This window comes from Eschrichtius robustus, chromosome 4, assembly GCF_028021215.1.
Source record: "Eschrichtius robustus isolate mEscRob2 chromosome 4, mEscRob2.pri, whole genome shotgun sequence".
Classification (NCBI taxonomy): domain Eukaryota; kingdom Metazoa; phylum Chordata; class Mammalia; order Artiodactyla; family Eschrichtiidae; genus Eschrichtius; species Eschrichtius robustus.
The window spans coordinates 133,314,824-133,326,689 of NC_090827.1; the positions used below are offsets into that span (position 1 = coordinate 133,314,824).

The 11,866-nt window shown below is 35.7% G+C and overlaps 1 protein-coding gene across 2 annotated transcripts in view; it reads left to right on the forward strand.

The window, feature by feature from the left end:
- ADAD1 (adenosine deaminase domain containing 1) overlaps positions 1-4,200 on the forward strand; it is a 47,499-nt gene extending 43,299 nt beyond the window's left edge. For both annotated transcript variants that reach the window (XM_068542332.1, XM_068542333.1), the window contains exon 11: positions 4,087-4,200. In XM_068542332.1, the coding sequence (XP_068398433.1) occupies positions 4,087-4,200 (114 nt within the window). The remainder of the gene's footprint in view (positions 1-4,086) is intronic.
- Positions 4,201-11,866: the final 7,666 nt, after the last annotated feature.

Consider the following 11,866-nt stretch of genomic DNA (forward strand, 5'->3'; position numbering starts at 1 on the left):
TATACTGTCTGTAAGAGGCACATTAAATTCAAAGACACAAACAGATTGAAAGTAAAAGGATGGAAAAAAAAGACATACCAGCCAAACAATAGCAGTAAGAGAGCTGGAGTGTTTATATTAATATCAAACAAGTACACTTCAAGATGAGCAATGTTACTAGAGACAAAGGGTAATGTGTTATAGTGGTAAAAGGTTAATACATTAGGAACATACAACAATTATATAAGTATATGGGTATAACAGCAGAACCCAAAAATACATAAGCAAAAAATGACAGCATTTAAAGGTGAAATGGACAATCTACAATTATAGTTGGAGGTTTTAATGTTCCTCTCTCAGTAATTGGTAGTTCAACTAGACAGAAAATCAGTAAGAATATAGAAGGCTTGAATAACACTACAAACCAACCAGACTAAACACTATACACAACAGCAGAATATACATTCTTTTCAAATACACATGGGGCATTCTCCACTATAGGCCATATAGGCCATAAAGCAAGTCTCAATAAGTTTAAAAGGATTAAAATCATACAAAGTATGTTCTAACTACTATGGAATTAAATTAGAAATCAACAACAGAATGAAATCTAGAAATAATTATACATTTGGAAATTAAACAACTTCTAATCCACTAGTCAAAGAAGAAATTACAAGGGAAATTAAGAAATATCTCAAACTGAATGAAAATGAAAATACAACATATTAAAATTTAGAGAATACAATCAAAGCAATGCTTAGAAATGCATAGCTTTAAATGCTTATATTAGAAAGGAAGAGAACCATAAAATCAGTTATTTAACCTTCCACCTCAAGAAGTTAGAAGAGCAAATTAAAAAAAAAAAAGAGAGAAGAAATAATATGGGATGGGTTGGAAATTAATGAGATAAAAGGAAAATCAGTAGAAAAATCAATGAAATCAAAAGTTGGTTCATTGAAAAAAATGAACCAAAAAAATGATACTTTAGCTAGACTAAAGAACTAAGAAATAACTGAGAAATAAGAGACAACGCAAGTGACCAAAATCTTGATGAAAGAGGAGTCGTCACTGAAGACCCCAAAGAGCTAAAATAATTATAAGGAAATACTATAAACAACCTTTTGTCAACAAATTAGACAAGTTAGATGAAATGCATGCATTCCTAGAAAGACAACTTACAAAACTTGACTAAACAGAACATCTGAATTGAACTAAAGTAAAAAAAAATTGAATTATTAATTAAAATTCTTTACTTAAAGAAAAGCACCAGTGCAGTTATGGCTTCGCTGGTGAATTTTACCAAACATAACAGCAAAAATTAACATAAATCCTACAAAAACTGTTTAATAAAGTAAAGGAGGAGAGAATGCTTCCCAACTCATTTTATGAGGCCAGTATAATAACCCTGATACCAAAAGTGGGCAGAAACATCCAGGAAGTGAAAACTACAAATCAGTATCTCTTAGGAACATAAATGCAAAAATTCTTCGTAAGATATTTACAAACCAAATCCAGCAACATATAAAACAGATTATACACCATGACCAAGGAGGTTTATTCCAGGATGCAAGGGTGATTTAACATCAGAAAATCATTTGATGTATTATGTGAATATATTCAAGTTCAAAACCCACATACTTATCTCAGTAGATGTACATAATGCATTTGACAAAATCCAACACCTATTCACAATAAAAACACTGAACAAATAAGAAATAGAAGTGAACGTCCTCAACCAGATAGAGGGCATCAATGAAAAACTACAGTTACCTGACAATGCTGAAAGGCTGAATACTGTTTCCCCTTCCCCCAAGGATTGCTCTCACCACTTCTAGACAGCATGATCTATACGTCCTAGGTAGAGGAGCAAGGCAAGAAAAAGGAATAAAAGGCATCCAGACTGGAAAGGAAGTAGAAAAACTGTCCTTATTTCTAAAATATCCTGTGGAATCTACCAAAAACAACTATATCATGTGAGTTTAGCACACAGTATAAGAACAATATAGAAAAATAAATTGTATATTTATATACTAGGACTGAACACTCCAGAATTAAACTTGAGAAAAAAAATTTCATCCACAGGAGCATAAAAATAAACTTAGGAATAAATTTAACAAAAGAAGGTAATACCTGTACACCAAAAATGATGAAACATTGCTGAGAGAAATTTAAAAAGACCTAAGTAAGTGGAGAGATGTACCATTTCATAGGTTGGAAAACTCAGTATTTTTAGAATGTCACTTCTCTCCTAAATAATCTATGGATTCAGTGCAAGTTCTATCAAAATCCCAGTAAGCTTTTGTGTAGAAATTGACAAGCTGATTCTAAAATTGTTACGTAAAATCCAAAGAACATAGAAGAACCAAAACAATTTTTTAAAAGAACAAAATTGGTAGAGTTACCCTACCTAGTTTCAACAACTTACCATAAAGCCACAGTAATCAAGACAATGTATTGATGTAATGATAGACATATAGATCAATGGAACAAAATGAGACCAGAAATACGCCCACACACTTAGGAGCAATTGATTTTGTACAAAGGTACAAAGTAATTTAATGGGAGAAAGAACAATCTTTTCAACAAATGGTGCTGGAACAGTTGGGTATCTGTGGGCAAGCCAAAAAATTAACTTAGACTTATATCAGTCTTAAAAAAACTTCAAAATGGATCATAGAACTAAAAGAAGTAAAAACTATAAAAACTTCCAAAGAAAATGTGAGGAAACATTTGTCTTCCTAGGTTAGGCAAATTTTTCTTAGATATGACACCAAAAGCACAATCCATAAAAAAAAAAATTGATGGATTCCAGAATTTAAAACTTGGATTAAGAAAACGAAGATACAAGCCACAGAATGGAAGAAAATACTTGCAAATGATACCCTTGACAAAGTTCTTAGATCTAGACTAGATAAAGAACTCTTATAACTCATTATTAAGTGGGCAAACAACCCAGTTTTTCAAAGTGGCAAATAATATATACAAATGGCTAATACACATATAAAAGATACTCAGCCTGATTACTCATTAGGAAGATGCAAAATCAAACCACAGTGAGATACCACTGCACACCTACTAAAATCCAAAAGACTAACTACACCGGGTGTTTTTGTGGAGAAACTAGAAACCTGTTGCACTGCTGACGGGAATGTTAAAATGGTATAAAGCACTTTGGAAAACAGTTTGGCAGTTTGTTATGGAGACAAACATATACTTACCATGTGATCCAGCACTTCCATTGGTATCTATCCAGGAGAAACAAAAACTTATATCCACACAAGCCTCTACATAAATGTTCACAGCATCATTATTTATAGTAGCCAAACCTGGAAACAGTTCAAATGTTCATCAGCTGGTGAATGCATAAACAATGTGGTATATCCATATGATGTAATACTAATCAACAATAAAGAGGAACAAACTGATACATCAAACAACATGAATGAATCTGAAAATGGTATGCTAACCGAAGGAAATCTGACACAAAAGAGTACATGCTGTGTTAATCACTTTTAATGAAATTTCTTGAAAAAGCAAAACTAGAGACAGAAAGTAGATTCTTGATTGCCTAGGACTGGGGCTGGAAATATAGAGCACAATGGAACTTTTTGCAGGTGATGGAATTGTTTTACAACTGGACAGTGATGGTTGCACACATATATAAATTTAGTAAAAAAAAATCAAACTGAATACTTACTAGTGGGTGAATTTATGGTATACATATATTACCTAAGTATAGCTGTTTTTTTTAAAGTATGTTCATTTAAAAATAATGAAAGGAAATAAACCAAAATATTAATGATGGTTATCTATAGTTTGGGGATTACAGGTGATTTTTATTTACTTCTGTTTTCTCTATTTTTCAAGTTTTCTGTAATGAGTATGATTACTCTTCTAATTAAAAATTAAAGAAGAAAACTTGTCTTTTAGGAGTGTTGGGAAGGAAAATTTTTAGTTTCAAAAACAATACTGAGGAAAATGGGAAATCAAAAAGATTTTTCTTAATTTTTAAAATGTCAAACTAAAGAAAGAAGATTAGGGCTACTTACTTTTCATAAGCCTAATTCTGCCTATATTCTATAATTCAATATTTTTTTCTTTCTGTAGCATATGTCTGGATCCTATCAAGAAGCTAAAACTTTGTTGAAATCCTACCTACAGCAGCATGGCTATGGCTCCTGGATTGTGAAATCTCCCTGTATAGAGCAATTTAGTATGTGAATTAAGCAATCCATTGTCATGTTAAAAATCTTTTTTTTTTTTTCGTGTGTTTTGACTACTAAATTGTTTTTTTAAATACTGGTGGTTTTCGGCTTTTAAAATCAGAGTCATGCAACAGCAGTGTTCAGAGATTGCTGAAATTTTGTAAATATTCACGTCAATTTACGTTGAAACATTAGGGTTTTAAATGTTTTTTAGTTTTTGAAAAAATAATTACCTGCTTCATTATTTAGCTATTTTGTATTTATTTTTATAGACATTATAAAGCCATTACCCTTTTGTAATTTAAAAGAATATTCATTTTCTTTTAAGTTTTTGCTTTAAAGTTATTTGTTCAGCAAAGATATTCAGCATTGTGTCCTGATATCTCACTCAAGTTTTTTTCTTAATTAAAAATTGGAATTCAAGAATATAAATAATAATTCTTACTCATTTGTTGATTAAATCAACAGACATTTGAATGTCTAATATTTGCCAATAACCATAGTAAGAAACAGTAACTAAAACATCATTTCTCATGTCAGAGAAGCTCTTGAATGCAAACTGAACATGTAAATGCAGAAAAATATTAATCATGTTAGGGAATAATTTGATACATTAGTTATTCTGATTAATAGAGGATTATCGTAAATGCTTTAAGATTGCCTATTTTCAGGTATTCTGTAAGATCCATCCAAATGTTATTCTTTATAATTTAGATTGGTTGGGATTTCTAATAATAGATCAATAAAAGATTATTTAGCTTTATATTTGTATTTGTTTATACAGTTAGATGAAAGAAAAAGTTTAGTTACTCTTGGGTTAGGATATGTATCTTTATTGAAGTTGGGAGTTTGTGCCATACTTTAGCCTCTTCGATCTCTTCCTTAGTTTAAATCACAGATGAATTAAACATTGGCTCTCAGACTTTGTTCCTCTTAGCTTGGATCTTTATTAAATTAGTAAGTCTCACTCCAACTCCAACCCATATGAACTATTATAATCTCTGATAAGGTTAATGTAGGGTTTTTGTGTTTTTGGATTTGTTTTATGTCTGTTCTAAAAGTATGGTAGAGTTTAGTTGATGAACATTGAAGTCATTCTGGAAAGACATACTTACATGTCTTTCAGTAGACTAGATTTTATACTTATCAGTAGGTTGAACCATGTGAAATTGCCATTTTTATGGGGGGGAAGTAGGTCAAAAATGGTCAAATATGGGCAGTTTCATGTGGTTCAACATAAATATAGTATTATTAATACGTTCCATTTCCATCAATTAGATGATATCTAGTGCTTATTTCTCTAAATTGGTATTTCCTTCTAAAATCATTTTAGTCTCTTATCTGGGTTGATTCCATCTACAGCTAATTTCCAGCCTTTATTTCTATTACTTTACCTCTCTTTGATAGTAAATTGCCTCTAAAAATACAACACCTTTCATCTTCTCTTGGCTCTTCACATTTGTGGGTATTTTGCTTTTGACTGACACAAAATTAAGGAAGAGCACCAAGTGGTTAATATTTGCCTCTGAAAGCTTTGCCTAACTAGTGAAAGGTCATATGTTAGACAATTTATTTCCTCAAGAAATTTTTAATTTTAAGGGTAAGGTAAAACAAATATACCCAGCTGTTTTATAGACAGAATCTAGTAAGTGCCACTTATTTATTCAACAAGTGGTCACTGAGTGTCTCTGTGTATGTATTATGTCAACTTACATATGGTGTTGTGATTTAGAGAAAGATTATATTCTAGAGAGGGATAAGCTATATAAAGGGTAAAGGAGATGGCATTTAGTAGAAGGCAGTCATTTAGCAGAAGGGGCAGGATATAGATGTGAAACCCAACATTGGCTGTTATGACTCTTGACAATTGTAAATTATTTAATTTCTTTTAGCTCAGTTTTTTATCTTTGCAAGGATGAAATTGGTACTTGTGGTTGTTATTCTTTGTTCAGGGTTGGAAGCTTAATAGAAAGGACTTCAGGCTGCCCTTCATCAGAAGTGGAAATGCTTATTATCTCTTCTATATATAATGTATTGGGGTTGTACAAAATATTTTGCTTTAAGAAAAGCAAACTTTTTAATATAAATCATATGTAATATTTAATTTATAAGCATGCTGAACACAATATTTGTAAGCATGATAAATACGTTATTTGTGGCAGATATTTTTCAAAGATTTTTATAAGAAAGGTAGATAATTATGAAATACTTTTATGTAGAAGGATTAGGGGTAAGCTATTTTTCAATACAGGAAAAACATTTTCTTCAAAGTTCCATTTATTTTTAAAGTTCTGTTGGGAAAAGCAAACTTCTAAATTTAGACTTCTAAACCTCTACTTCTAAAGTGTTCAAAAACCCATGAAACTAGTTTAAAGTCCTCTTTTGGCTCCAAGGTTCTGTTATGTTACCTGAAGCAAGCACTGAAAGATGGGTAAAATTTAGAAGGTTGAAATGAGAGAGAGAATGCATTCCACTTAGAAATTATGAAGCAAAGATTAGAGGGGAAATGTTACAGTGTTTGAGGCCAGTATAGAACACTGGATGGAAGATTTGAGAAATGAGTCTAGCAGATGTTCTCAGTTTGGTAGGCAGAAGGGAGTCCTTGAAAGATTTTGTGTACGGAAGTGACCTACAGTAAAACAGCATTTCACAACATTTTCTTTGTTTACTTATGGAAAATTTCAGACATACAGAAGTAGAGAGAGTAGTACCCATCACACCTGTATTAATAAATCATGGCATGATTATTAAAACAATCTTGTTTCATATATACCTCTCCAAAGTAGATTATGTTAGAGCAAATATCAGACATGTTATTTCATCTGGAAATACTTTGATATGTATCTGTAAAATATGAGGGCTCTTTAATACACACACACACACACACACACACACACCCCTGTGTGTGTATAACCACAATTCAATTAGTATACCATAAGAATTAATAGTAATTCTCTCATCTCATAAATGTTGTATATATTGTTGGAATCAAGATCAAAATTACATCCATGTATTGAAATTCGAATTTTTGTTAAGTATCTCGTAATCTGTAGATGCCCTCTCATTTTTTTCTTTTAATTTAGATCTTGAAAAAACTGGGTTCTTTGTTTGCAGAGTTTCCCACAGTCTCATTTTGCTGCTGTTATTGGTTATTGCTGTTATTTCTTTTGCTCTCTCGTGATTTGATGACTATCTTTAGTGTTACATTTGAATTCCTTTTTCTTTTCTTGCATGTGTATCTATTACAGATTTTTGGTTTGTGATTATCATGCAGTTTTTATATAACAATCTATATATATACATGATGGTTTTAAGTTGCTGGTGTCTTTTTTTCTTAACATCTTTATTGGAGTATAATTGCTTTACAATGGTGTGTTAGTTTCTGCTTTATAACAAAGTTAAGTTGCTGGTCTCTTAATTTCAAATGCATATTAATAACTCTGCATTTGTTCTCACCTCCCATCACGATTACTGCCTTTTATATCATATTTTACATCTAATTGTTTTGTGTATCCATTAACTGCTTATTGTGGATATAGATGATTTTACTACTTCTGTCTTTTAACCTGTCTACTAGCTTTGTGTATGGATCATTTCTTACGTTTACTGTATGTTTACCTTAACTGATGAGCTTTTTCATTTCTTAATGTTCCTGTTTCCAGTTGTGACCTTTTCTTTTTCACTTAAAGAAGTTCCTTTAACAATTTTGGTAAAGCTGGTTTGGTGGTACTGAATTCTTTTACCTTTTTCTTATCTGTAAAACTTCTGATCTGTCCATCATATCTGAGTGAGAGCCTTGCCAGGTAGAGTATTCTTGATTGTAGGTTCTTTCCTTTTATCACTTAAAATATATTGTGCCACTCCCTTCTAGCTTGCAGAGTTTCCGCTAAAAAGTCAACTGATAGCCTTATCGGAGTTCCCTTATATGTTATTTGTTGCTTTTCCCTTGCTGCTTTTAATATTCTCTCTTTACCTTTAATTTTTGCCATTTTAATTACAGTGTGTCTTGGTGTCTTCCTCTTTGGGTTAATCCTGTGTGGGATTCTCTGTGCTTTATGGACTTGGATGTCTGTTTCCTTTCCCAGATTAGGGAAGTTTTTAGCTATTATGTCTTTAAGTATATTCTCGGCTTCGTTCCCTCTCTTCTTCTTTTGGGACCCCCTATAATGCAAATATTAGTGTGCTTGATGTTGTCCCAGAGGTCTCTTAAGCTGTCCTTATTTTCAGTCTTTTTTCTTTTTTCTATTCAGTATCAATGATTTTTAACTACTCTGTCTTCTAGCTCACTGATCCATTCCTCTGTATCATTTAGTCTTCTGATGTATTTTTCATTTCAGTTGCTGTATTTTTCTTCTCTTTTTGGTGGTTCTTTATATTTTCTAACTCTTTTTTAAAAACTTTGAACTTCTCGCTCTATGCATCCATTCTTCTCCCAAGTTGTTTGATCATCTTTACGATCCCTACCCTCAACTCTTCTTCGGGTAGGTTGCCTAACTCCACTTCACTTAGTTCTTCTTCTGGGACATGGTCCTCTGTCACCTCAGTTTGCCTAAGTTGCTATCTGTATTTTTATGTATCTGGTAGATTAGTTATGTTTCCTGACTTTAGAGAAGTTCCCTTTGTATGAGGCGTCCTATGCATCCCAGCAACACACTCCCCTCTCATCATCTGAACTATATCTCTAGGGGTTCCCTTTATGAGGGCTACAGAGTCCTTCCGTTGTGAAGGGCCTGACTAGTGGGCAGTCTTTTAGGCTCTGTTGGTCCCCAGTTGGTTGCCAGGTCTTGCCTTGTGCACAGGCTGCTGGCTGCTGGTTGGTGGGGCTGGCTCACAAGGAGGTGGCTGACTGCAGAGCCGCAGGGAACCTCAGGACTAGTGCTGCCTTACTGGTGGGCAGAGGCAGGGTCCAGAAGACTCTGAGGCTGTTGCCTGCCCACTAGTGGGTGAAACAAGGTCCTTGGGTTAGAGCCGGACTACTGGCAGGCAGAGCCAGGACCTGGAGTCTGGTTGCAGGACCTAGGGGTCCCAGTGCTGGTGTCAGATGGCTGGTGGGGGAGACTGGTTCCTGACACAGTTTGGTAAGGGGTCTGGGGTGTCCTGAAGCTTGTGCTGGCCTACTAGTGGGTAAGGCTGTTGCCCAGCTGGTCCCAGGACAGGGTCTGGCCTGCTGATGGCAGGCTGGGTCCACAGGCTGTAGGATTGTGGTTTTCTTGCCTGGTAGGTGAGGCTAATCCAGAGGCTAGAGCAGACTTCCTGGGGGCATGGCCAGGGCCCAGGGGATTCTGGGGCTGGTGCTTGCCCACTGATAGGTGGAGCTGGGTCCTGGGCCCTCTGGTGTGCAGGGCTGTGACCAGAGGCAGCTGTGGGCTCAGTGGGTCTTAAGGCAGCCTATATGCTGAGGGGTAGGGTGTGTCCCTGTCCACTTAACTGCTTGGCCTAGAGCATTCCAGCACTGGCAGCTACCAGCTGTTGGGCCAGGGCAGGGCTGGGTCCTGGGGCTAATAAGCTAGAGGGATGATTCCACAGTGGCACCCGCCAGCACCAGTGTCACTTGGTAGAAGGAGCTCCCAAGCATGGCTGCTGCTAGCATCTGTGTCCCCAGGGTGAGCCATACTTGCCTCCTGCATCTCCAGGAGACTCTCCAAGAGCAGCAGGTAGGTCTTACCCAGGCTCCTATCAAATTACTGCTTTTGTCCTGGAGTGTGTGAGATTTTGTGTGTGCTCTTTAAGTGAGATCTCTATTTCCCCCAGTCCTCTGGGACTCCCGAAATTAAGTCCCACTGCCTTTCAAAGCCAAATACTTTGGGGGCTCATCTTCCTGGTGCAGGACTCCTGGGTTGGGGTGTTTGACGTGGGGCTTGGACCTCTCACTCCTGTGGGAGAACCTCTGCCACTGTGGTTGCCCACCCAGGCATGTGACCTGACTATATCGTGAATCTGCCCCTCCTACCCATCCTGTTGTGGTTCCTTCTTTACATCTTAAGTTGTAGAAGATCTTTTCTGGTAGGTTCCAGTCTTTTTCATTGATGATTGTTGTGTAAATAGTTGTGATTTGGGGGTGCTTGTGAAAGGAGTTGAGCCCAGGCCCGGAGACAACTGAAGCCTGGACAGTCAACTGTGTCCTTAGGCAGCCTGTTATTTACCCCCATGTCCAGTAATGCCAGTTTCTTATCTGTGCCATGGTTTGAAAAAGGTTAGAAAGCAGTATTCTAAACTTTTTAACGAAAAATGTGATGGTGTTGATCATGTATTACATCATTGCCTATTGAGGTAGAATAGCCGTTTAATTATATCTGTTATAGGAACTTACAATTTTTTAGTTGAGAGGTATATTTAGATAATAATATTTCATTTTGCACATGAGGTAGTGACATGACTGAGCATTATTTTAAGGAAGCCTTAGATGAAACTTGTGAAAAATAATTTAAGGATAATATGTACATGAAATAGGTACAGATACTTTAAAAATATTGTTGCAGAGTGGATATGAGTGTTGTCAAGCTTCATAATAACAGTTAATGAACGATCACTGTGACTTTCAAATGCAAGTTTATTTTCTTTGAGAATGAGCTGAAATTGATGGTTCCTAGATAAAGATAACTTTTCTTTGATGTGAGAAAGGAGAAAGAATATTGTTAAGTAAACAGGAAGCATGCGAATTTCCTCTTTAGAAATCTTTTGATCCTGGTACATACTATAAATTAAGTTGATTTAAAATACAACTTTCTACTCTGTCACTTCTTGTGTTATAATAGATGTCAAAAGTATTTTTGTTTAGTGTAATAGTTTTAGTAGTGTCAAAGGAGCATCCTGACTACCAAAACAGTATTTGTTCCTGGAAATAACATACATGTTTCTGTTGTTAAAAAGTCTGCTGAGCCTGAATTCCCTTTCTTTGTGATATTTTAAATCTGGATTATTTTCTTAGAAGCTATAGTTTTTATTGTTACATGATGGTAGAGGTTAAAAAGGTATACTACTCCTGGAAGATTGGTATTACCATTTAAAATCTTTAAATGAATTATTTTGAGAGTTGTAGTTTAAATTGTTCTACATATATTAATATGTTATGTTTGTTAAGAGTTTTGATCTTGATCGTCCAAGCAGTGTTTTTTTATTTTTAATAGCTCCCAGTAGTTGAGGGTGTGCCAAGACCAGCTCGTGTCCCAAAGGGGAAGAATTCAGCATCTAGAATCTAGGTTGATTGGAAGCGAGACCCTCAGGCAGCAGCTGTTAAAGTATACAAATATATATAGTTCTATGGGATCACAAGCCTAAGCCCCACTGGTCCCCCTGAGCCAGACAATCTGGAGGTATCCCCTGGTCAGCATTCACAAAAATCAGGGCTTCAGACAAGTGTATAAGCTCCTTTCTGGGAGGTACCGTTGAACGGTGGCAAGGCAGAGGAAGAGTGCAAAGATGATTTTTCCCAGCCTGTGTTCCCTGAGAGCACCTTCATATCCTCTAGATGTGTGCCAAACTTGAAGCCTGCCCCTAAGGCCAAAGGTCCACGACTAGCAAGTCCCTCTTTCACAGTAAGTCTGGGCGTGTATTTCAGTCTGCTGTCTGTGTAGTGCCCTGAGGGGGAGGCTGCCAAGAACTGTCTCTCCAGTGTTACAGTCCTGTGGTACCCAAGAATGCAAGCCCCCCTGGCCACCAGAGCCAGGCAGTCCAGGGCAGCA